Source organism: Eublepharis macularius, chromosome 5, assembly GCF_028583425.1.
Source record: "Eublepharis macularius isolate TG4126 chromosome 5, MPM_Emac_v1.0, whole genome shotgun sequence".
Classification (NCBI taxonomy): Eukaryota; Metazoa; Chordata; class Lepidosauria; order Squamata; family Eublepharidae; genus Eublepharis; species Eublepharis macularius.
In genome coordinates, this window is record NC_072794.1 from 23,839,482 (window position 1) to 23,866,852 (window position 27,371).

The 27,371-nt window shown below is 45.0% G+C and overlaps 1 protein-coding gene across 3 annotated transcripts in view; it reads left to right on the top strand.

The window, feature by feature from the left end:
* Positions 1-27,371, top strand: part of PRRX1 (paired related homeobox 1) — an 80,102-nt gene that overhangs the window by 47,810 nt on the left and 4,921 nt on the right. For 2 of the 3 annotated variants that reach the window (XM_054981438.1, XM_054981439.1), the window contains exons 2-3: positions 11,672-11,847; positions 18,372-18,553. In XM_054981438.1, the coding sequence (XP_054837413.1) occupies positions 11,672-11,847; positions 18,372-18,553 (358 nt within the window). Of the gene's footprint in view, positions 1-11,671; positions 11,848-18,371; positions 18,554-20,400; positions 20,461-27,371 lie in introns of all 3 variants that reach the window. The other variant, XM_054981437.1, reaches the window with a different exon arrangement.

Here is a 27,371-nt window from a genome sequence, read left to right on the forward strand (position 1 = left end):
GCATGTGATGAACATTCTAAATGAACAAATAAATCATGTGAAAAATTCTCTGTGATGACTTTGTACTGTGTAGGCTAGACTAATCCACTGTTTCTCACAACACTTTTATTAAGAAGGGAAATAAATTATTATCAATATTAATCAGAGAGCCAAGTGGTGTAGTGCGATCTACACTAGGATCTAAGACACCTAGGTTTGAATTCCCACGCTACCATGGAAGCTTGCTGGGAGACCTTGGGCCAGTCACACACTCTCAGCCTAACCTACCTCACAGGGTTGTTGTGAGAATAGAATGGAGGCGAGGAGAAGGATGTAAGCTGCTTTGGGTCCCCACTGGGGGCAAAATTGGGATATAAGTGAAGTCAGTAAATATTGGGGAGAAAGGCAGGGTATAAATGAACAAAAATAAAAATAAATAAATAACAAAAACTTCTCAATTCTAGACAGTATTATTTAATACATATAGGAAAATCCGATATAATAGTCTCTGCCACATCCTTGTTCCTCCAAACTAGTTTTTCTAAGGTCGCCATTGATGTTCCTGGTCACATATATACAATTTGTTCTAGAAATTCACTCAACTTTGAACCTTAGCAGTGAGTTCATGGGTTGCTGCTAATTGCTGAATAAAGTATATTCACTTTTATTTATTCAAAACTTACTAGACAAAAAAATGTAATGTTTCCATAATTTTGTGTTTTAGCCAAGGCAACAACAATTATTGTTTGCAATACCAAATATTCCAGCTATGGGTCATCTGTTTCAGTGACTCTTCATACAGCAAGCATAGTCCTATAAGAATATTTTCTTGGTAACTCCCACTTTAATAGAGAAGTTTTCAGTGTTACTCAGTCTTGATATATGCTGCTGTAGCATAGTGGTTAAGTGGTTGGGCTGCAAATCAACACTCTGCTGGTTCAAATCCCGCTACTGCTGTGAGTTCAGCAACTGGCCTTGGATAAGCCACTCCTTTCTGCTGCAGCTCCCCAGCTGTATTGTGGGGATAATAACAACACTGACTTTGTTCACGGCTCTGAGTCAGCTACACTTTACCCCCAGGAAACTGGGTACTCATTTTACTGACCTCGGAAGTATGGAAGGCTGGGTCAACCTTGAGCCGGCCACTTGAACCTGGCTTCCACCAGGATCAAACTCAGGTCGGACCCCATATATTTCACCTTCTGTGGCATAGTGTCCCTTCTTAACCCTCTGCCCCTTTATAATACTTTAAGGCAACCTGTGGACCTTCACCATGCTGCTATGATGCGAAAACTGTTTCCAGGGCCAACTATACTAGAAAATCGAACTGATTATTCTGTAAGCCTCAGCAAGACAAGTAGACTTTGTTAACGTGCAGCCAGAAGTTTTTTTTTTTAACATTCCTAACCATATTCTGGATTTATCCTGTTTTCACAAGCCGTTTTCCATCTGATCAGAGAATTTCCTCTTTAACAATAGCTCTCCCTTAACTTCTTTCCAACACCCTCCCTCCTCCTTTCGTGTCATTGAAATTGAAAATTCTATCAGTGCGCTATTGGCTTTAGGGAGGTGCTGAGGACATGAGTGTTTTAAACCCTTTGAAACATCCGTTTTAAAAAGCCACAGTTCTGATGGACCTTTTTGATTTGTATGGGCTTACCCTCAAGAGGCGTGAAGGGATTATAGCCGATATCAGATGCACAGTGAAAACAAAACATCTGCAAGCATAATGTGACCAGCGTTTTACGTTCTCAATAAGTTTTTCCCCTCTTGGAACTGCCTCCTTCCCAAAGAGAGTATCTACATGAGAAATTTCAACCAGGAAGGAAAACAAAGATACCCAAATGATTTTGAAGCATATGAGCTCACTCACCAGTGTTGATAGGTCCCAGAATTTCAAACGATTCTAGAAAGGACAGATGTAAGATGTTTATTAAATAATTAAAAACCAAACAGTTTCAAGAGCTGTATAATTTGTTTAAAGTATTATTGTTATGTCCCTGGGTTCCTTTGGACAGTCTTTCCCTAGCCTCCAAGTCAGCAATGTATCCATTTTTTTTCCCGAAAACATTGCGGCTGTCAAGAATTTCTGCGCTCTGCCGCTCTCACAGATGTGAAATTGGCTTCTGACACCACCGTACTGGTTTGACCACGCTTACCACATTGCAAATGATCTGAATTACATCCATTTGAGGGGAGTGGTGACCGTGCCACACAACTGGACGTCATTCTAACGAGCTTGTAATCTGACAGAATCAATGGACTCTGCTTCTCTTCAAAGAAGAACGGCAGCTATCAGTCTTCCCATAAAAACTGGACACGTACTTAGTTCTTTGTAGCAGAGAAACTATGTTCTGACAGCTTCGTCTCTTCACAGCTCCAAAGGTACTGAAAAAAAAATGTCACTGGTGCCTAGGATTGCCAATCTCCGGCCTAGTGATTTCCAGGAATTACACGTGATCCCCAGACTATAGAGATTAGTTCCCCTGGAGAAAATGGCTGCTTTGGAGGGTGGACTTTATTAAGTTTGTGATTTCGGCCCATAGTGATTTCAGCCAGACAGTGATTTCAGCTCATCAGAACATCTTTATTGCAGGCACAAAAGATTGTCACGCTCCCGAAAGAGCCAGATATGTACACTCAAACTATGCCCCTTTTCAGTGACCCACCAATAGGAACACATGCAACTAGGATCCTTCATTTGCATGCCCTGAATAAAACGCAACTTCTTTACCAAACAGCAATTGGCCCGTATCCCAGAGAATCGATTGGCTGCTGCTAATTTACTACCCAATAGGATTTCAGACCTGAGGAGCCTAGCTTGACCTGAAGCTAGCCCAATACATAACAGACTTTATGGCATTATACCCTGCTGAGGGCCTGCCCTCATCAACTCTCCCAAGCTCCACCCCTAAATCTCTATGAATTTCCCAATTTGGAGTTGGCAACTGAACTAGAGATGTCAGCCCCCCCATGGGGTGAGTGATACCCCACCTTCCTCCCAGTCCCACTTACCTGGCTGGCAGGGGGGAAGGAGGGGAGAGGCAGGCCAGGAGCCACTGGAGCGTGTGGTGAAATGATGCGCAACAGTGCCAGTGATGCACTTCCAGTTGAAAACCAGCAGCTACAGGATCTCAGCAGGGCCAAATCAGCCCCAAATACAACAAAAATACTACGTCCCCATTGAGACCTCATGACACCATTGGGGTCTCTGGAGAGTGAGAAGGCTGGATCAGGGGACCCTATCAATGTAGTGACCACCAGTCCCCTGCTTTCAAGGCAAGGGGGACTGGCAACTCTAGGAGTAAGTTTGCACAAGATTGCACTGTTTATGTCCAGCGATTTCCCCAAACCATGGTACAGAGCAGAATAACATTAACTGACATTGTACATTTCCATTTGTGCTATGGAATTAAAAGAAACATGAGCATTAGTTTCCATCAGCCTGTCTGGGTTTCTGCTTGAATTCCTTTCTCTCTGTGACAATTCTGCTTCTGGAGTCTTTGCAGAATTTGCCTTCCTGAGTTGAAACCTGGAGCGGACTTTCCTTATATAAATATCTCTGCATATGCAAAGTCTTCAGTCTCCTGAAGGCCCAATGCCAATGGCAATTGTCTCATTTACCAAAAGATGGGAGCTCTTCACTTTCAACGGCGCTGCCAATAAACTTTCTCTCATGCTCTTCCATGGTCTCCCCGCCTTCCCCGCAATTGTATATAGCTTTGATCAGTTCAGGAATGTGTGCTTTTAAAAAACACAATTCCCCTTCCTCAAAGCCTGATTTTTTTTTTTTACAAAACTTGTTAAATATACCCCAATAGCCGAAGAATTTCAGTCACCTTTCCAAAGCAGACATTCTGTATATTTTTAAATTGGTTTTTTCGTCTCTCAGATATCTTTTCTTTGGGAAGAATTCTGAGGAAGAAAACTGAACAAAAGACAAGCTCAGTTTTACTGAATAGGCTCCAATAGCCATAAAGCAAAAAGCAAGAGGCTCTGTTCCAGTTGGGGTGCGATAAAGAATTCATAGGAGCTTGCCCAGATGTTCCCGGGAGGTGTTGTGAAATCTGGAGATGGGCTGGGCACCCAATTATACGATGAATAGGGAAAGATTTAGAGGTAGATGGCAGAGAGGCCATGTAGGAGGAAGAAGAGTTCTATACCTCCCTTCTCTTGAACTTTCTGTCTTTCTTTGAGGTAGTTAACCACAGCAGCCTTCTGGAATTTAATCCTGGATGAGGAGATTTGGCATGGCAGATGGGATTCATCTTGTCTCCTGTGTTATCTGGCAGCGTTCACTAGGGTGGCCAGGTCCCCCGATGGGAGATCAGGAGCCTGGCAGTTACCTTGCCGTGTTCTTGTGTTGTTGTTCGTGCTCCCGGGCTTGTGCGATGACATTATTTCCTGGAAATGATGTCATCGTGCGAGTCAAAGGGCAGCCTGGGAGCACTCCTGCACTCACTAGGTGGCTGATTCTGGGTGCGATTCAGCCTGAATTGGGCCTGCTGAGGGGTGTGGTTCATCCTGAAACAGGCCGCTGTGGGCACGGGAGCGCGCTGTGCCACCCGGGGGTGCACTGTGCCATCCAGGGGGGTGTCCTGGGAAGTGCGCCCCCTGCCAGCCTGGTAAGCAGGGGCAGGAGGGGAGGGGGGAGCAGGAGATCTTTTGCCTCAGGCAGGGGAATGCCACTCCTAGCCTTCACCCAGACTTGATGGTAAGCAAGGAGGAGTATCTATGGTATGTGTTCCATATCTTTGTCACGTCTAAAAAGATCCCTTGGGTAGTGAGACTTTGCCCACGGGAAAGTGGAGAGGTAGAAACAACAGGACATGTCATACTTCACTGCCCTCTCCATTGGATGATCCGTTTAAATACATATCTCCCTTACGAGACAGATTTCCATGCTGCACAGATCAAGCATGTGTTAGAATGTTGCTCACGGGAGAAAATGTGCAGGTCACAGCATCTACTGCAAAATTTTGTGCCGCCCTTTGTAAAGCCCAACAGAATATTGTAGATAATAAGGAATAGTAGCAATGTTAGTAGTAGCTGCTCTTAACTGGGGATATAAATTAGTTGGCATAATTTTATAAGATAATTTCCGTATAACTATTATATTTACCTGTTTAAAATTATTTATGGGTAAATAATTTTTCTTAGTTTTTAATGTGTTTTGGTATTGTATTTTAATTGAATCCCGGGGAAGTGTAATTTCTGGTTTTGTGTTATGCTGGTCTAGGACTGTAATAATGAATGATTGATATATTGTCGAAGGCTTTCACGGCCAGAGAACAATGGTTGTTGTGGATTTTCCGGGTCTTGGCATGGTAGTTCCTGATGTTTCGCCAGCTCTGAGAGATCTCTGTCTTTTGGTGCTACACCTCTGAAGATACCAGCCACAGCTGCTGGCGAAACGTCAGGAACTGCCAAGACCACAGCTATACAGCCCGGAAAATCCACAACAACCAATGAATGATTGTTTTGTCATGTTTTCTATATGGCAGGAACTGAGATTCTAAGGGTCTGTACTGGGTGCTTGAGAAAGCTTGGGGATTTTGTTAGAGTACTTCACGCCATGCTATCTAACAGTCTTCCTGGGTGAATGAACAGAAACAGTCCTGAATTTGTTACTGAGCCTTGTAATATTGGGGATATCAGTAGTACCCATCATCTTGCCTCTCACTGCAAGACTTCAAAACTGCTGTGACAACCATGGGGTTATCCCTGGAAGTGTTAGTTCCTACGGCAGGCCAAGCTCATGGTTTGAAGTTCTCTACTGATTACATGGGGGTGACATGGGTGGGAGAGGTGGTTCTCTTGCCACGGTCAGATCACAACTTGGTAAGCTGTAAACCTCCAGGGACTCCTCCTAAACTCTGCTGACCCACCTCTGAAATTTAATGGAAGTCCCTCAGGGAGTTTTCTGTTAATATGATTGTGCTTCCATTTCCAAGTGTCGTGTCCTGCTGGATCTCAGCTGGAATAGCAAATTAGCAAAAATAATGGCCAGGGTGGAAGTGGAGGAAAACTTGGTGACTCGGCTGGATGCAGCCTGCAACATGACAGAGCACATCGTCTCCATGACCGTGATGAAGAAATATCGCTTCTTACGACACACCACTACTTCAATGCAGAGTCATCCAGCAGAGCTGTTACAGACTGTTAACATCCCCCCCAAATATTTATTTCAACCCTTGGCAGGTTGCTATGACTTATTTGCAAAGCATTCGGTGGAAAAAACTACTTGCATCCATTCCTATCTGCATTAAACATTGTTTGCAGTACTGGTCTAGGATATTCCAGTATTCTTTTCTAGTCCCTTTCGCTTGGATCACTTTGAGTTGGTGTGAGCAGTAGATATTGACATTCTTGGAGAATAGCCCAACATCTGTATGCTCAGCTCTTGCCCATTTTGGTTTATTAAATCTGAGTGCCGATGACTAGTTGAGACCAAGAGGTAGTCATCGCATCACTGAAAAAGGGAACAGGATCAGACATCTTGAAGAAGAAAATGATGAAGCTTTCCTGGAGAAATCTTCTCTCTGCCCTGACTATTTTTCTTATTAACCAATCGCACGTTTCCTTTTGGGCAAAGTGCTGATGCTGGTAGTGATAGCTCAACTCAATGTCTGGATGAAACGGATTGTGTAGGATCAATTCAATTTGGATCCTATTCCCAACCCTGTTTTGTGAATGAAACTTCCCTGGCAACTCTGGTGGATGAGCTGCAATGGGAGAGAGACAGGGGGACCACAACCCACTAGCTTTTGATACCATTGACAAAGATATCCTTCTGGATTTGGAGTAGGACTATGGTTGGGCTGCAAACGAGCAATCTGCTGGTTCGAATACCACTATTGCCATGAGCTCAGCAGGTGCCCTTGGGTAAGCCACTCCTCTCAGCCCCAGCTTCCCAGCTGTATTGTGGAGATAATAATAACACTGACATCATTCACCACTGTGAGACACTAATCTGTCTAGAAGAATGGTATACAGTTATTATTATTATTATTATTATTATTATTCAAATTTCACGCAACACAATCAATAATAAATAAAGATCACATGTTATCATTGATTGGCCTTGCTGACCTGATACAAGCTTCCACCAGAGACCTAAGTATTAGTCAGGTATTGGTGTAATATGTATGCTGTTCCGAGTAATGCCATCTTTTGCTGTTCTGTAGGTGTTATATCAGAAAGCGGCAGTTTTTCCATAGAAGTTGCAAATTTTTTCGAAATAATTCCCAGTGCCCCAATGACAATGGGGACTACTGTTGTATGCTTCATCCGTATTATTTGATTGCTATATAGGATGGGGGTTAGAGGCCCTGCACTCTGGTAAATTGATTTTCCTGTCTGATAAGTTGATTCCAGAATGTGCTTGGTGCTGGGATATTATTGCTCAGGCCCATGGCATTTATAAAATGGGATGCTGCAGGATATCACCTTTTCCTTTATTCTATTTTTCTCCAGATTTATATATGATATTCCCAGATTAAGTGTCAATAGTAAGTGGGTGACATTAAACTACGTTTCCATCTGAGGACTTCCTCCTGACATGAAAAGTGTTTTGCAGGTGTTTGGTGTCGGCAGTGGGCTGGATGTGGACTAAAAAAAAATCAAGCTTACACCGGACAAGATGGATTTGTAGGCAGTTCAGCTGATCAGGATGCTGCTGATATTTGATGTATGCTAGACTGGATTTTGTTTGCCAGAAAGGATCTAGGTGGAGCTAAGATTTAGGCTTGTGGGTGGATGCCGAAGTGTCATCTGAGGCTCAAAGCACCTTTCACCAACTGGTGCACCAGCTGTGGCCCTTCCCGGGGAAACAGGATCTTGACACAATTATTCATGCCTTGGGAGACATCCAGGTTAGATTACGGCAATGTGTTATATGAGCCCTGCCTACGGAAAGCATTTAGAAATTGCAGTTGGTTCAGAATACAGCACCTACAGAACTGATTGCATCTCTCCAGCACTTAACAATCCGCAAAGTGGTTTGTTTACAAGGGCAACTCAAAATGCTGGTTTAGACCCACAAAACCCTAAACAACCTGGGATCAGAGTATCTGAATGACTGCCTCCTCCGCGATGGACCCACCCATTCATTGAGATTTTACTTTGCCATGTTTCTCGAAAGGTTTTTTTCCCCCTGGGGGTCTAGAACCAGGAAAAACAGGTCCAAAAACCTGCTCACCATGAAACGGTTGGAATGCCTGTTTGATCAATGTAAAAAACTGCTGCAGTGTATGCTTGGTCCACTCTAGCTCTAGGGGGAGCAGCACTAATGTATATTTTCTACAATCTAGAACTTATTGAGTGTTTCTTTTGGTCACCCCCCCCCTCCCCTGATGGCCCCTTGCTATGCATTTTTTCTTCCTGTAAGTTAGATATAGGTCTCTTCACTGGTGGAAAGCCTACAGCTAGTTGCTGGTTCTTGCAATCCTGTTGCTGACATAAACTTGATGGCATGCAACTCTGAACATGCGGGACAGGTTTATTCCTCCAGCTCTGCTACCAGAAACATACTGGGTGACCTTGGGCCCAGGGCCGGCGTGTCAATCGAGGCAGGTCCAGCAATCGCCTCCAGCACAGAGGTGCTGGAGGGGGTGTGGGGGCGCGTGCTGTGGAGCAACTGAGTGGGAGGGCTGGGAGGATGCATGCACACCAAGCATTCACCCCTATCTCCTGCCTGTTGCCTCAAAAACTGGAAAGGAGCAGAGGAAAAGTGATAAGTTTCTTTTGGGGGACTGGGAGGGGGATGGGACGGAATAGTGACAGAAGAAAGCAAAGGGGAAGGGGAAGGAGAAAGCGGGAAGGACCTAGAGAAACAGCTGCGCCTCAGGGTGTGCGCTTTGAATGAGCTGCTGAAGACTCAAATCCTTCTTCCAGGCACAAGCCTGCTGAACGCGAGGGCGCCCAAAGACCATTCCGGGGTGGGCTGCTGTTGCTCTCTCCCAGGATGCCGTCGCGTTGGGGGTGGGCACGGGGGTGGCAACAGCCCTGAAGCTGCCCCTGGACTCAGGAGCCAGAAATTCTGGCACCGGCCCTGCTTGGGCCAGCCATTCTATCTCAGCAAAACCTGCCTCGCAAGGTCGTTGTGCTAATACAATGAAAGAGGGGAGAAGTGAATATATATGCCATGCCGAGTTCCTTGGAAGAAAAAAAACTTCACTTAATAAATCAAGAAATGAATTGCCATTTTAAGTAGTCTTGTAATGCCCTTTAGGATCAAATGTTGGTTCAAAAATGGGACAGAAATCTTTTAAGAAACAAATAGATAGGGAAGCAAAGGCTCTTGCTTAATAACATGTATTAGGAAAGAAACACATTGACCTGGATAGCACAGGCAAGCCTGTTCTCATTAGATCTTGGAAGCTACGGAGCGTTAGCCATGGTTAGTAATTGGATGGGAGACCTCCAATGAAGAATGAGATTGCAGAGCCAGGCAGTGGCGAACCACACCTGTTAGTCTTTTGCCTTTAAAACCTCAGTAGGGGTCACTGTAAGTCAGCTATTACTTGAAGATACCTTCTACTACCACCACAAGAAAGGAAACAGTATTTGCTGTGATCGGGTTTAGAATTCCAGCCTTCCTCTGGCACCACATTTTGGGGGAGGAAGAATCTGTTCCGGAGGGGACAGAATGTATAAGCTTTCCCCATCCAGGACTGCCAACTTCCAAGTGGGCCACAGAATTCTCCTGAAATTCTAACTGATCTCCAGAGATCAGTTCCCCTGGAGGAAATGCCTCCTTTGGAGGATGGACTCTATGGTATTATATTCCACAAATACTCCTCTCCCAAAACACTGCCCTCTCCAAGTTCCACCAAAAGCTCCATGAATTTCCCAACCAAAAGTTGCCAAGCCTTAGGTGTACTATAGGTTCTAGGTGAAATCCCTCCCTAAATTTCCCTCTCCACATGCGCCACCCCCAAAGTTCCAGGAATTGCCCAGCCAGCAGTTGGCAGCCATATTCCCATTCCTAGTTTTAATACTTCAAATAGCACCCAGCAGCTAATTCCTTAGCAGGGTCTCAAAAGCCTGTTTCTTAGGTGGCCTAGAGGAATGGAGAGAAAAGGGGAACTCTGAGAAGGCAGAAAAATTAGGAGAGAAAATAAGTGTGCCTAATTGGGATCTGCTGGTGTGAGGAAAGGTAAACCTTGCATTAGGTATGAACAAAATAGCGCAGCCTTGTGCTGTAGGCCTTTAGTTTCAGCGTAAAGCAGCCTTGAGGGTTGCCAACTCTGGGTAGGGTTGCCAGGTGTCTGGTTTTCTTCTGGTCTGTTTGGTTTTTTCTTCAACTGTCTGGGGGAAGCAGGGTTAAAATACTGGGGAGGACTTCCTGTATGGCCTCCACCTCCTCCATGGGGGAGTGGCTGGCGGGCTGGCTGGCCAACCTGCCTGCCTGGCCTCCTGAGCACCATGGGAGTGGCTGGCAATGATGTCACTTCCGGAAGTGACATCATAGCTGTGGGCCCAGAGTGCCCATGTGCATGCATGAAGAACTCGATGGGTCAGATATTTTATAATATGCCATCTGGCAACCCTAACTTTTGGACTCCTGGTCTTGGACACGTGACTCTCAGTTTGAACTAAGTCGTCTGATTTTGCCCATCTCTCTTGCTTTAGATCTCCAGGATGAAAACCATGCCCCATCATAGCCCCCCTGTTGCAACATATAACATCACACTCTCTTTTAAGTTTCTGCTGTGGGTGCATTCTTAACATTTATTTATTTATGTATTTATTTATGTATTTATGTATTTATGTATTTATGTATTTATGTATTTATGTATTTATTTTTAAACCACCCTCCCCATAAGCGGGCTTAGGGCGGGGTACAACATTGATTAAAATACAACTTAAAATCAATCATAAAAACAGATAAAATACTGTACCCCTTTCGGGGCAACCAGTGGGAGTGGACTCTCCATACCCCTTGTAGAGGGAGACCAGTGGAAGGCTCGGCAATGATGGGCTAAAATTAGCTTCCACCATATGCCTCTGTCTTACAGGCCTGCCTAAATGATACAAAATCCTGGTGGGCCCGAGTGTCCTCAGACAGAGAGTTCTACCAGGTTGGGGCCAGGACCGAAAAGGCCCTGGCCCTGGTAGAGGCCAGCCAAGCCTCCCTCGGGCCAGGGACCACCAGGTCCTAGGGAGTGTTTCTCTCAACATGTGTTTCTCTCTCCTCTGTGTTTTGCTCACAGTCTTCTTTGCTGATGGGGTGTGGGTTCTGCCGCTTCTACTGTACTGTAAAGCACCCGTATAGGAACTCTCTCTTCTCTGTTCCTTACTAATGAACAATACAGCACTGATTTCTTTTATTCTGGGCTCTGTTCCAATCCCAGAATCCCAAGCAGGGATTTGAAGTTCAGTGACAACTCTTGACATGCTTGAACACTTTGGCATGCTGGAGAAAGTCTTTCCCTCTAACTCTGAATGAAAAATTACAATTTAATGAACAAGTCTATCCTGCATTCCCTTCAGTCTTCCAGAAAGAATTTTATGAAGATTTTTGCTTACTGATTAAAGCTAGAATTCCTCCCCCAAATCTTGTGGGTCTTTATGATGCTATTGGACCATAAAATAATAAATTACTCCCCCAAATCTGTTTACAGCCATGGTGGATACATCCAATGTATCTGTGCAATATATCCACATTCTCTGTTCTTTCCTGTGCCAGGTGACCAGTTGAATTCAGAAGAGAAAAAGAAGAGAAAACAGAGAAGGAACCGAACCACCTTCAACAGCAGCCAGCTGCAGGCACTTGAGAGAGTCTTTGAGAGGACGCACTACCCGGATGCCTTTGTACGAGAAGACCTCGCACGCAGGGTCAATCTTACTGAAGCCAGGGTTCAGGTAACGAGCCACCCCTCGTAGGCCTAGGATTGAATAAAACAGTATATGTCTATGGGCACCCCAAACACCTGAAGTCCATATCACAAAGATTCAAACCATCTGCTTAATATAAATTACATATTAATATTTATGTAGGTTTTCTTATTTTGAAGAAATTTGTTTACATGGTTTATTCTCAGATAGGTAGCCGTGTTGATCTGTAGTAGAACAGCAGGATTCATTGTTTACAGGGCTTTTTTACAGCTGGAACGTGGTGGAACGGAGTTCCGGAACCTCTTGAAAATGGTCACATGGCTGGTGGCCCCACCCCCTCATCTCCAGATAGAGGGGAGTTTAGATTGCCCTCCATGCTGTGGCGGGAGGGCAATCTCAACTCCCCTCTGTCTGGAGATCAGGGGGCGGGGCCACCAGCCATGTGACCATTTTCTCCGAGGGCAACCCACTGAGTTCCACCACCTCTTTTCCCAGAAAAAAAGCCCTGGTTGTTTTTATTTATCTTTAGTTATACAGCCCTCCTTCCATTTCTTAAATGTATTTTTTTAAATTTTCAGATCTTTAGAAAGCTGTTTATGGAGCCACTTTGGCTTCTTTAGGTCCCTCCCATTTTTCTTTCTCATTAAAATAGTTTGTGATTGTGCCTTCAGTATCTTATTTTTAAGAAACTCACTCATCTAGAACTCCTTTCTCCCCGAGTTTTTCTGACTATGGGATTTTCCCAGCATGACTTTGAGCTTGTTAAGAGTCCTCAGCAAGGTATAATGCCCTACAGTCCACTTTCCAAAATAGCTATTTTCTCCAGGGGAACTGATCTTTGTGGCCTGGAGACCAGTTGTAATTCTATGAGATTTCCAGTCACCACCTGGAAGTTGGCAACCTGTGCCTAGACGTTTCATGATTCTATAATTTCAGTCCTGTTTGTGCAACCCGGAGCACTAGAAACTTGATGTGTGCATGGGTAAATCATAGAGCAGATACCTTCCTTAACCATTGCAGGTGTTAAATTGCTTAAACATAACTTCCTTTACTTGAGCCCAAGTGGCAGTTTAGAGACTAGCTAGGGTACCAGGAGCAGAGGGTATTTTAGGGGGTATTTCAGGTTGTTGTGAAAGTCACGTTCCGCTGCAGGAGGTCTTTGCGCCCGGGGAAGCACTCCGCTAAATTTTATTCCAGTGTACGCTTTCATGGGGAAAGTGTGCTGGAATAAAATGTGGTTAGTCTCTTAAAATGCTGCTGGAGTTTTATTTTATATTGCTACAACATAGCTACCCATCTAAATTTACTTGTTATCACCTACCGTAGCCACAGTGATTGGCTTCTGTACCTGTCTAGTTCCAGAGTAACTGTGCTAGTCTGTTGTATCAAACTCATGAGTCAGTAGGGCCTTAAGGACTAACCACATTCATTTTAGCATGAGCTTTTCACGAGTCAGAGCTCACTTCCTCAGGTGTCGAATCGTATACATCCATTACATTGGTTAATACTCAATAAAAGTGCGTGCGTTGGGGGAATATTACAAAGAGAGGCAGTTGTAAACAAGATCCAATCAAAAGAGAAACCAGATCACCCTGAGTAAGTGTGGGATTCTGTGCTGTATGAGTTTCTCATTTAAAAATCACAGTCTGCTATGGTTGCCAACTCCAACCTGGGACATTCCTGGGGAGGGTAAAGTTTGGGGGCAGGGAGGAGCTCAGCAGGGATGTGATGTCATAGTCTTCCTCTCCAAAGCTGCCATTTCCTCCAGGGGAACTAATCTCTGTGGTTTGGAGATCACCCTGACTTGGATAGCCCAAGTGAGCCTGATCTTGTCAGATCTCAGAAACTAAGCAGGCTAGTAATTGGATGGGAGACTGTCAAGAAGACCAGGGTTGCAGGGGCAGGCAATGACAAACCACCTTGGTTTGCTATGAAAACCCTACCTGGGGCCACCATAAGTCAGCTGTGACTTGAGGGCACCACACATACACAGTCTGGAGCTCAATTGCAATTTTGGGAGAACTCCAGAACCACCTGGAGGTTGGTAATCCTAAAATCTTCATTTCGCAATAGTCTGTCCTACTGTATATTTTATGCACCTGATAAAGTGGACTCCGAATCTATGAAAAGCTTCTGTTTATGAAAACTGTTTATGACTTTGGTCATGAAAACGGTAATTAAGAAGAAGAATTTTAAAAAACCCCTGTTATTGTTTGAAGTGCTCCAAAATTCCTTTTTGGCTTTTTTTCAGAAGGACCCCTCAGTATGTGCGATTTTGCTAGGCAAAACATGAACAGCTTCAACATGAAGCTGGCTGAATAAATGTTGCAAACCTGGGTCCAACCAATGGAGAAGTTAGCTATGAGTTTCCTAACTAACAACTCTTAAGAGGGCACAATCTAAGTCTGTCTTGTAGAGGAAATCTACCGCAGAATGAATTACTTCAGCTATAGCGCTGTTAAATTACTTTGTATCTGCTTATCTCACTTCATTCTGCACTAGATTGGCATATTGACTATCAACCAGTTGAGCATGTTTCACATCCGTTCTGAGATTTTGTTTAGAACTACTTTCTTTTTTTCACGTTCCCCTCTCCACCTTTCTGTTGTGTAAAAAAATTGGGTCTAACAGATTTAGACTCCAGTGCATCTAATGAAGTATGCTCTCATGAAAACTTACACTGGTCTATATTTTGATAGACTTTAAAATGCCACCAACCTCCTATTTTATTTTGCCACTACAGAATATTATTACTATTCATCCAGGTACAGGGCCGCTCATTTAAGATTCCTGGGATGTGAATTATCCACCATGCTCTAGAAGCACCCAGAGTTGGATCAGTTTGAATGTATAGATAACTAGTATACCAAAATTGTGTCCATATAAATGTATTTCTGAATCACAGTATTTAATCAGGTGAGTCCAACAGCATGTCATAGCTATCAGATCAGCCTGTTGCACAAAAGTGCCTCCCCTTTGCCCCTCCGATTCGCTGAGCAAAGAGAAGAGACAGACAAGGGCTGAGGGGAAAAAGTATATTTGCAAATATAGGTACAGGCTTCAAGATGAGCTCAGTCTGTACCCCCAGAACAAAGGAGCACATGTTACTTTTAAGGGCTTGTGACATCATTTTGGAGAAACGAAAGTCACACTCAAAATAAGGCACCTGATCTCTTTTACACCTTTAGATTGGACTATTGTCCACCTTTCAGTCTCGCGACAACATCATTTGCCATCCTATTCTGGTCTCCATAGTAGCATCTTCCTTCATTCCATAACTGGTTACTTTTCTACACAAACCAGAGACAGATACTCTGGTGCTGAAATCTTTAACATTCAGATCCAGAGACTGTTTGGAGTTAGTTTCCTTAGTTTGGCCTGGATCAGGTTTAGGCTCTTTTCCCCCAGGAACTGATAGTCTCTGTACTTAGTCCCCATACTTACTAGACAGTTTGCGCTCTTTCTATAGTAGACTTAAATCAAACCTATGAAATTCCACAGTGTGTGTGTGTGTGTGTGTGTGGGGGGGTAGCTATTCCATTCTAGAAGCTGCTGCAGGCATTTTCTGTTTTAATAATCAGAAGGAACTTGGTGGAAAGAGGAAGAAAATTTATGTCTTTTAAAAATAAAATTAATGGCATAGGCAAAATTCTAAGCCAAGTAGAGCTGCCAAAAAAAATCTTGTCCAGCCATAGACTTTGCAGAGCTTCCCATAGAAGTATCCTCTCTATTTGACATCCCAGAAAAACATGCCTGCTGCGTTTGCTGAGGTGAGATCCGTAGGCTTCTCAAGACTGTCAACTGTGGCTTGAAAAGGAGGGACAAAGAGGAGGTTGTACAAGAACGTGCGTAGCTTTCTGCAGCTGTATGTAGACCAAGAGTGCCCAGCTTTTTTGAGCCTGTGGGCGCCTTTGGAATTCTGACAGAGTGTGGTGTGTGAAGCCACAAAATGGCTGCCATAGGAGGCGGACCCAGCCACAAAGTGACTGCCTCAGCTTACCTTCAGTGACAGAGTGGTGGCAGCTGCTACCAAAGCAACTTTTTAAAAAATCTGCACAGCCAGTCAGAACTCCAATGGCCGATCAAAAGCCTTGCTGGGCAAAAGCCCCACCTAGTGCCGCCCACTTTCTGAAAACTCTAGGAACAGTGTCAGCTGGCAAGATGGAATCCATGGGTGCCACATTCGGGACCCTGCTGTAGAGAATCATTTCCATGAGCAGCAGGAGTGAGCTTCTTATTATTGCCTTTAGGACACCAGACCTGAGCCAGTAATAGCCATTTTACTGCAATTTAAGTGTAATGGATGCCCCACTACCAACAAGCTTTGTTCTAGAGGGAGAAGCTGTTCTTTTAATTCCTAATTGCAGATTGCTTTCCCAAGTGCTATACTTTGCAAAACAAAACCCACATACATGATTGAGAATATGAGTTTGTCATAGGGGTGGGTATAGTCAGTCCGAAAATATATCCAAATATACTTTATAAGTATTTCCCAGGTGTTTTTGGAGATCCCAATCCAACCCAGGATTCTTCTGAGTTATACTAATATTTATGTTCCCGGTTAATTCCGAAAACATTTGAAAATATTTGGAATTAACGGATCCATTATTCCCAATGGAGAAATCATTCTGGGGGGCTGAGAGGGCTGGTTTTTTGAGCAAATGGCACCAAAATTGCAGGAGCTTGTGGACTGTTTGCCCTCTCAAGACCTCCCAAGTTTCAAGTGAATTGGTCTAAGGTGTCCAGTTCTATGGTCTCCTGAGCAAAGTCCCCCAGCTATTCTCCATTGTATTCTATTGGGAGGGGGAAATCCCGAGCTTTCTCCAGGACAAAGACGCCTGAGCCAATACACAAGAGTAACCATCACTGACTCAAGGCTTCCCAGAAAGAACTAACAAAACCCAGCAGAACTGGTGGATCCTAGCAAAGCCAACCTGTCAGAAGACTTGTACTGAAGCTGTAGCTTGTTTCCCCCCCTCCCCATGGGATTCCCATGCCAGGGAGGGAGGGGAAGGCAGAGGACTCTTACAGGTGAATGGAATCGCATGTTAGGGAGAACTAGGGTTGCCAGACTCCATGTAGTGGCTGGAGATCTCCCGGAATTACACCTTGTCTCCAGGCCACAGAGAAGAGTTCACCTGGAGAAAATGGCTACTTTGTGGGGGGTGGATTCTGTGGAATTATGCCATGCCAAGGTCCTTTCCCTCCCCAAACCCCACGTTCTCCAGGTTTCTCCAGGTTTCACCCCCCAGATCTCCAGGAATTTCCCAACTTGGAACTGGCAACCCTAGGGACAGCTGAACTGTCTGTCCAATTATGACATTTTCTCATAGATCATAATGAGACCATCTGTCTTGCGGCACCTGAAGGACTCACAATATTTTATTCTACCATATGCTCTTGCACATTACATTCCACTTCGTCAGATGTATGTAGTGGACCCTTAGCAGGCAGACATTATTATATGACTCCTTGAAAAATTAAAGAGAAGGGGTCAAAGCTCCATAAAATTCAGGATGTACAGGCTGAGATGTAATCATTTAAAATTTTAAAAGCAGGGCTTTATATATATAAAAAAATCCTTAATACCTATTGTGATAATGCATTAGAACTGTGATCTTTCCAAAAAGAATGGAGGAAAGCATTTTGGGAAAGTGCTTGCTGAGGAATGGTAAAGGACAACGAGAGCATGGTTAGAGCAGGAGGGCATGTGGCTGCTCCCCAGAATAAGGTGCTTCAGCCTGAATGGTGAAGCAGAGAAAAACCTGGTGGGGGCAGGGGATACCCCGCTTTCACCCTCAACCCTCCCCCCCACTCATCTGGCCGGCAGGGGAGAAGGGCGTGGGAACAGGCCCCCTGGGAGTGCTCCTGGGGGTGACGCGACTGTCACCCCCAGGAGTGACATAATTGCGCCTCCTCGAGAGTGTGCATGGGCTTTGCAGCAGGCTGATTTGAGCCCCAAACGAAGTGCACATCTGCTCCTGCACCCGCGTGATGACCTCACCCAGAAGTGATGTCACTGCGCAGGCATGGGGCCGTGTGCACAAAGCGTGCGTGAGTGAAGCATGCTGGGGCCACAAGGAAGGTACGTGCCAGGTCCCCAGCCTCCCACCAGGACTATAAGGGGACCTGGCAACCTTAATGTAGAAGCACATAAGCTAGTTAACAACTCTAATGACTGAGGAGTCCTGGGACACAGATCCATTTCTTATCAGTGCACATACTCTAAGGGGAGGCCTGGCTATCAATCCCAGCTTGACAACATGGATTTGCAAATACATCTCATTTACTTGTGTATATTTTCCTGTGTATTGCTGCCCTGAACTTCTTGCCACACATTTTTTTGGGCAAATATGCTAAATATGCTATGTTTATACCTTAAAAGTCTGACAGAAGATTAAGCATCCAATAACCAGAAGTCCCCCAAATTCACTGTAAATGGTCTTTATTCCTTTGGCAGTGGGCTTGAACAAACGGACTGTTCAAGGAGCACACAGATGCACGCGGTAGCATGTGACTGCTCTCACTGATGAATTATCTTCCTTTCCTAGGTGTGGTTTCAGAACAGGCGGGCAAAGTTTCGCAGGAATGAGAGAGCCATGCTGGCCAACAAGAACGCATCCCTCCTCAAGTCCTACTCAGGAGATGTGACTGCAGTGGAGCAGCCGATTGTACCTAGACCAGCTCCAAGACCCACTGACTATCTCTCCTGGGGGACCGCCTCTCCATACAGGTGATTTTCTAACAGGTCTCTCTATGCTATTGACATCCCCCTTTTGCATCTCACCAGTTCCTAGGTACAAATGCTTTGGATAAATCTTATAGAATAAACAGCACAGGCAAGAATCTCTGTTCCAGCAGTAATCTAGGATCTGTTAAGAAGAAAACTTTTCCAGAGGGGTACAGATTTGTGCAGCTTTGTATGGTGTGTGTGTGTGTGTGTGGTGGGGTCCCACAGCCACAGACGTAGAGGCAAGTGGGTGGGGGTGTCTGCTTGGACCTTAGGACTCCTCTTGGTGCTCACTTGCACTTGGTTGGAGTGGGTGACCAAGAATGTCCTTCTTGGCTACCTCCCAGCTCACATGTAATTATTTATGGCAGGTCACATGTGTCTCCTTGAGGTCTCCAGTCTCTTGTGATGGGTTGGAGGCCTAAGCTGTTGCTAAGGAGATCTGCCTCCCAGCATCTCCTCTTGACTGCTCTAGCAGGAGTAGCCACTGCCTCACAACCTGCTGTAGCTTTATTGTGGGCAATCTGAACAGCTCCCAAGTGGAGCCGCAGCCAGTCCTGGCTGGGTGAGTCCACGTGCGTACACGATGTGTGGTGGCAATGTAGATTTTCTTTTTTGTTATTGTTTGATGCTATTTTCTCCTGTGAGTTGGAGGTGGCACTGACCTCCTCTGCCACCTGGCTTGAGAGAGAAAGGGAAAACTAGCCCAGAGCGGAAGGTCAGGTTCAATCTGAGAATTTGTTGTATTGGAACTTGTTGTGCCTTAGTTTAGTGGTTCTCAGCTGGCGGTATATGTGGTGGGTGGCACGCAGAAGTAGTCTAGGTGGGATGGACAATCTTCATAGCAATTACTAAGAATTCCTTCTCCATCAATCCCCAAGCCACCCTGCAAGTGTGATGTGCTGTCTCCAGCCATCCCTTATCTACCACAGATTGTCTATCTGTGGCTTTTTGGTATAATGATAGTAAACTTGGACACTTGGTGTTTCTCCTCATCCTCGGTTCCCTCTGCCTGCCAGGTATGCCACTTCCTGCTGGTCCTAATCTGTCAGGATCCAGAGGAGTTAGCTATGTTAGTCTGTAGTAGCAAAATAGACAAGAGTCCAGCGGAGGTCTTTCACATCACCTCCAACCTGATCCTTACTAGAGATGCTGGGGATCGAACCTGGGATTTTCTGCATGCAAAGCTGCTGCTGTGCCCCTGAGCCACAGCCCCTTAGTCCCACAGTATAACCACTACACCACGCCTCTGCTTAAGATATGCATTCTTGATGAGGAGGCATTACCTTCAGCACACATGGCCAAGAAAAAGGAGCCCAAGGATGCCTGTGCAGATAATGGATGGCTCAACAGCTCCCATTTGAAACAAAAGAATCTGCAATCAGGAAAAGTGGGGGATAAAGCGGCTTTTTCCACATGGAGGGGTCAGGTTTAGTCCCCAGCCAATGGGGCACTTGTTACTTTCCCCCTTGCAAGCAAATGGCTGCCACTCACTCCTACGGGGTAACGTACACCACTACACTTAGGGATACTGTAGCAGAGGATACTGCCCATCCTTTGCTGGCCTGGACCCCACAAGGGATGCAAATTGCCTGTTGCCAGAGATCCAGCGGCTTATTCTCTGAATTTTGGAGGTTAGCGAGTTGGTCTGTTGGGCTTGTAAGATTAACAACAATAGGGATCCAAAAGCATATTTTATTTGAAGTACATCTTGTTCAAACTTTCATAAATAGCCTTCCCTATCACATCTCGGTAGATTGACCCATATTATGTTTAGTGTAAAGGATCCCAAGTGGATGTATTTATTTACTTGCATTATTTTTTTATATCCCTCTTTTCTCCCCAGTTAGGCCTCAAAGTAGCTTCGAACATCACTTTCCTCCATTTTCTCACAACAACAACCCTCTGAGGTAGGTCAGACAATGTGGCATGTCCAAGGTCACCCAGTAAGCTTATCATGGCAGAAGTGGGGATTCGAACCTAGTCCAACACTCTATCCACTTTGCCGCACTGGCTCTCACACTGGGTGTCAGTTTGCCACAGAGCTGAACAGAGTGTTTTTTGGGCTTTCTGGGAATATCCCAGGGGAAAATCCTTGATCCTGCCTTACTTGGAGCTATTCACAGCTGTTTGAAGCCATTCTTTCCTACCCCTTTCCTCTTTGGTGACCATTCTTGTCTTCTATTCCTCTGTAAGCAATCCCAGACAATCCAGGATTTCTTTTTCACATCATGTCACAATATTTTGCAGCCAGTTGAATTCAGCCAACTCTTGACCTCGTTGAAGGCAAATGAAGCCCCATTGAGAACCATTATTCCGTGTACCGATCATATGGGCAATCCTAGCCAATAAAGGATAACTATAAAACTCAGAGCCAAACTACACGAGATGAATTACACGTGTACGACATGTGAACGCACTTACATGTGTCTCCCCATTGCTTTCCTGTTCATTTGCATACCGTGGCCACACTGCACTCGATCCCATGCTCAGACTGGCATGTGTTTCTCCCCCATTCCTCCCAGATGAGAGATGGTATCCCTTCTTTTCGCGCATGCTCAAACTTTCCTCTGTGGCTTTTCTGAGAGGGAGACTTGTTTATTCAATTGGATGTATCAGGGGAAAAAACCCCTCTGGGTTTATTGGGGGTTGGAATGGGGGTTCCACACCTCCGCTGAGATCTTGCATCTTGGCCCACTAGGAAGAGGGAGCATCTATGCAAAGGGGGGTGGCAATCCCCACTTTAGGAGCTCTGGCAGCGTTTCTTACTATCAGCCCAAATCAACTCTTTCCTGCCTGTTTGTCCACAGCCACCTCCGACCTCCATTATTACCTGTAGGGAAAACTATGGGGGCTATCCAGGGGGATGGGGGTGACATTTTGCAAAAAAAAAATCTACAAAATGTTCAGGGGACCTACTGCTAACTGTCCTCTAAAGACCCCCACATTTCAGGGAGATTGGATCTTGGAGAGCCATTTTATGCCCCCCCCCAAAAGGTGCCATCAGCCACTCTATTTTTTCCTATTGTGGAGAAAAACTGACAGCAACTGGGGAAACCATAGATCATGCCTTTTCTGGGGTCCAATCTCCCTGAAACTTGGGGGGGGGGTCTTTAGGGGATAGTTAGGACTGGCTCCCCTGCAAATTTGGTGGATTTTGGACTTTGGGGAGGGCATTTTAGGACCCCCCCCCAAAGAAGGTGCCATCAGCCACCCCATTCATTCCTATTGTGGAGAAACATTGACTGCAACTGGGGTACACTCATAGATCATGCTGTCCCCAGGGTCCAAACTCCCTGAAACTTGGGAGGGGGGTCTTTAGGGGACAGTTAGGACTAGCTCCCCTGCAAATTTGGTGGATTTTTCTTGCAAAATGCCGCCCCCATTCTCCCCTTGATAGCTCCCCTAGTTTTTCCCACAGGTAATTATGGATATTGGAGTTGGCTGGGGGTCACCTTCTTTCGGGGCCTTTAAAATAGCCCCCTGAAGTCCAATCTTCATGAAACTTGGGGACTCTTTAGAGAACAGCTAGAAGTAGGTCTCCAGAAAATTTGGTCCTAAAATACCCTCCCAGACCCTCAGAAAGCTCCAAATCGCATTTCCCATTGGAAACAATGGCTAAATTTTACCCAATTTGCTCTGTATTGTGGAAACAAACAGGAGAATGAGTACTTTCAGGTTCATGTATCGGGCATGTTTCTGAAGTTTTGTTCAGATGCTTAATTATGTTGCCATGATCTTTCTTCCCACCTCCTCCTTATCCCGACTGAAGACGCTGCATGGAAAAGAGGAAGAGGAAGTTAAGAGGGGAGGAGGGTGCAGGAAAGAGGAGTAGGGAGGCAGCAGCATTAACTAGAAAATGGGAGAATTTAAAACATGCCAGATTCAAAGCAAAACAGTTTGGGTGTAAGCCGGATCTAAGGGCAAAAAGAGGGGAGAGGGAAGCAGAAGCTGCCCAAAATCGACGGTTTGCAATGGCGACTCACTGATGATGACTATGGACACTCGCAACTGCAACTACACCAGTTACCTGACACATGCACGGACTAGGGCTACCAGACATGTGTTCACTTGGTGTAAAATGCACACGAGCTGGTAGGAACAGACATGATTCTAGACACTTGCATAGCCTCGAGTAATTCATCTCGTCTAGTTTGGCTCCATGTTCCAACATCTCAGCAAACCATGATTTAATGAACCTACCTAAGGTAGTATGAATGTCTTAATGTAGGCCACTCCACTGTGGTTATTTGGGGGTCCTTCAAACCAACGGGGACCCCCCCGTTAGTTAGTGTATTCACCAGCGAGTCTTAACTCTGTTTCTGCAAGATGTACAACCACAGATGTCCAGGCTTAACCCTAGTTTGTTCTGTGGTGTAGCCCCTAGTTAGAAAGATGCCTAGCTAGAGTGAAGACAAGGAAACCAGCACTTGTTGAGGCAAACCTGGATCTGAGTGTGCTGAATCCAGATTTTCACAAACTAACGGTAGTTAAGATAAACCATGGTTATGCCTGATGCTAAGAACCATTTGCAAAGAATTGTGGAAACTGCCCCCTTCCCTTTCTGAATCATTGTGTTTTGTAAAACTGGCCCTTGTTTCAGTTCTCAGCATCAGTCCTACTTTTGTATCTGACACTCTCCTCTCATTACAGCCAAATTATAAGCAAATCCCAGGATTCCACAGCAACAGGGTAATGCCTGCCAAAATGAAAAACGGTTCCCAGGCTTAGTTATTGTTTTTTTTCTCTTCCCACGTCATTGGCAGCCACTCTCATCTGCTACCCTGATAGATCATCCTTTGAAACACAGGGATTTTTTCCTCCTCTTCTGCTTAAAAAAATCTAATGAAGGGTTGTGTAAAACTCACAGAAAACTCTTCTGACAAAACCACGTACCACAAAGTTAAACAAACAAACTTAATGTGAACCATGTGAGAAAAAATAGTTTTTTGTTTGATATGGGATCACCTTTTGCTGCTGGCAGGGCTGGGAAAGGCCAGGAAGAACCAGAAAACAGCCAGACTTGGCCAGTGGTTCCCTGGGCACAATCCACGATTGGGAAGTTCTCCTTTTCTCGAGGTTGTCTGAAACGAATAGTCTAGCTTCAGCTTTAGTTCCTCATCCCTCTCATGCAAAGCTGCCCTTTCTCTTCTTTGGCACTTTTGGTGTGCAATAGGCTTTATAATTCATCCATAACAGCAGTCAGATGACGTAGGCCAAGAGAATCTTGATTTTACATTTGAGGAACTGAGGCGAAAAGGCAGCTAAATACCTTTGATACCTATTTGGTGGCCTTTGCCTTAAGAACTTGTCTAATGGCCAGACCAACAATCCATCCTGCCTAGTAACCCATCTCCAATAGCAGCTATATTTGGAAATGTATGCCTTTCTGGTTGGCATCTCATATTTCACAGGGGACATGCTTTGATCTCCATCCATTAACTCCCACATCAACAGGTAAAGAGCTCCAACCACCTTCTTCTAAGTGTGAACAGCAAAGGAAGCTTGGGTAGACTCTCCACCATTGCGCCTCACCTTCTCATACCTATTTGCATGTGTCTTAGGAACTGCATAACAACTGCAGAGTGAGAGAATTTCTGTTGCTGTTATCGCCACAGTGTTGTTTGAAGGGACAGAGCTCTTTGGCTCATATGGCTGGTCTCATGTAGAAGGGAGTAACTGAGGTGCTCGAAAAAGGCAGGCCCTGGTGATTGGGTCAGGGTGGTGGTGGTAGTGGCCAAACTGAGCCCTCAAGGTACCAGGTACTTATGCTTGTAGAACAACATTGTGTGTTAAGAAGAGTATTTGCTGATCTTTGCCAACAAGCCTTTCTAAGCATTAGGGAGGATAGCTCAAGCATCTGCACCTGCATCCACACAGTGAATGGTTCCACACACGTTGGATAATGCACTTTCAATCCTCTTTACAGATCATTTGGAATGGATTTTTTTGTGTGCGGAACAAAAAATCCACCTCAAAAGATTGATAATGTGCATTGAAAGTGCATTATCCAACGTGTGCGGAATCAGTTGACTATTGCTTTACTTTACACCATAGTGAACATAGTTTCAGCTAGCTGTATATTGTCCGCACAGGAAAATCCAGACCCAAATGACTGCCGTAGCACAACACAGCACCGTGTGAATGCAGCCTAATGGTGCAATCCTGTGTTAACTCGATTGCTTTCAGTGTGCTTGGACTAGAGGAACTCTGCATACAGTTGAGCTAAAAATCTGCTAGACTCCTTTATATTGTCGTCTAATGTCCTGGCTGCTTTCACTTGCAAAGAGTTCCTGATACCTTCTTTTCTTCTCCTTACTTTACACTTGCTTCTTTCTTGCTAATGCTAAAGCAGAGGGGCTGCCAAGCTGGTAGGACAAGGCCCTTACCCATACAAGGGTGCTGGAGAAAGAGAACCGATTCCTAGAAAAACATGTCCTCTGCAGATTAGAACTGCCAGAAGATGAAAGTAAAAATGACATTAGGGCGCTATTGCATTTGGCAGCTAGCTTGAGAAGGGGTGAGTGACATCATCGCTACACATTACGATGTCATTTGACTATGCCATTGCTTGACAGGGGAACCCTAATGTCATGGCAGTGGGTCCTTTGTTGATCTTAAATCAGAGGAACTTAAAGATGCTTATATTGGAAGAGGAGGATTCAACGTTGTCCCTTTCCTCAAGTTTCAGAGGGGGACAAACCAAAGAGTTAGAAAGATAGAGAGGTCAGGGCACTGTGTTTACTGTTTGCTGCTCTAACTGTTCTTTGATATTAGATTGCTATTCTCAGGATTTCCTCCTCCTGATTTCTTCCCTCTCACTTCTCTCTTCCTGGCATTGTTCCAGGCGACATCTCTCTCCTTTCCTCCCTCCATCTTGGCAGCATGGATGCAGGCCTTGTCCTGCCATCCATGTTCATCCTTAGACTAGGTACGTAGTTAGGATCTGTCTCTCCTCCTTTCCTATCAGAGTATGGAGTTCCTACAATAAAGAACTCTCATTTCTTTTCTAAATATAAAGCAAGTGTATGCTTTTGCTATTTTCATTCCTGCACACACACCAGCCAGCAGAACGAGCTCACAATCACCTATAATCACGCTTTCTATGTCACACAATAGACTAATGGCCCAAACATGGAATCCTTTAATTAGGTTTCTGGGGCCTCCATAGTGATTTATTTATCAGCTTGGAGGTTTGTCCAAGCAAGAGGTTTCTTGAGAAGGCCATCTATAACCGCCATATGTGTGCATCCATACCTATCCATCCACCCACTTTTGGAAATTAATGTTGGAAATATATGTTCTTGGAATGAGAGATTACTTCTAGAAGGAATTATTTGGAATTGAGGCTCCTTGGATCATGTTTATGCCAAGAGATTCATTCAACACTGGAGCATGTGATAGAGTGATAATGACAGTAAGCATTCCCCTGACCATGTGAAGAGTGGCTGCTGGCCATGGCTTGCCCTCGCATGTCTGGGATGAGGAGGCCTGATGTTCAAGTCAGGCCCTATATACAATTATGGACAGGTTTCGTCCTTGACACTTCTGCCCTTTTTAGCAGTGAAAAACTCCTAAACCTGGTTATGGGCAGATAGGATAATCAAAGAATGCCTTGCAAGAGCAGAGCATGCTGGTACCCAACCAAAGCAAAACTCCTTGCAAGAGCTCGGCTCCTTTGCAGGCATATGTATGCCCTGTTAACAGCAACTTCTTATTTAACAAACCAGGGTTGGAGCCAGACTATATTTTCCACTCACGCAAGGCATTTTTTTCCCGCTGCACCCCACCCACTCACTCAGGCTGCAACTTAGGATAATTTCACACTCAGCCTTTGCCCCGTTTCCAGTACTTGTTTCGCTTCCCATGTTTGTCTGCGTTTTGCACTTCCAAGCTAGTCAAGTAACACAGCTCTGGACTTAGCCTGGGGCATCCCCGATTCTTCTCGCTGTGGACATGCCATGATTTTTATTTGACTCAGCTGTAGAATCGAGTTTAGCCCGATTCATCTCAGTGTGTACACTTTAGTTTCCTTCTCCCCCCTCCGTTCTCACTAATGCTCCAATGCTCACTAATGGCGATTTAAAACGTGAGTGGGAAATCAGCCTTACTCATCTCATCAAAATGCTGCTCTTGTGGGAACAGAGGATCCTCAAGAACAGCATTAGAGGGAAATTGGGAGTAGGAAGTGATGGAAATTACCCCACCCCTTCCATTAGCAGAAAATTTAGTCTGGGTCCAACCAACAGATTTGCCCAATAGATTTGCATTCAGAACAGTTTTCATTGTACCTGGCCACTTTCAAATGGAATTATAGCTGGTTTTGCCTTTAATGTATTATCATTGATGCAATATGGGTAAACTCTCCTTTCAGTTGCTTGAGATGCTGATTTTTCCCAGAAACCAAAGCATGATGCCCAGTCACTGGCAGGCTGATTCAGAGTGCTGATCACCTGCAAAATACACAGGCAGGTGCAGGGCAGTTCTTGTTCCAGTTCAGCTAGCAGAAATGGATAGGCAGGAGCAGCATAGAAGGAGAATGTGAATGGGCAAAAGAACCTCCTCATGATACAGTGAAGCCTCCCTCCATTAGCATTCCACACCCTGGGAAACTCTTACAGGATGACTCAGCCCAAACCCACCTTCCTGAGTAGATATAAATTACCTGCCAACATCTTCTCCACACTGTGACACTGAGAGCGGGACCACAAGTGACGCCTGACACAGGTTGGACACTAGTCAGCTTCCCTCAAGTTTTGATGGGAAATGTAGGCATCCTGGTCTTGCAGCTTGACTCTCTGACTGCTGTCCAATGGACTTT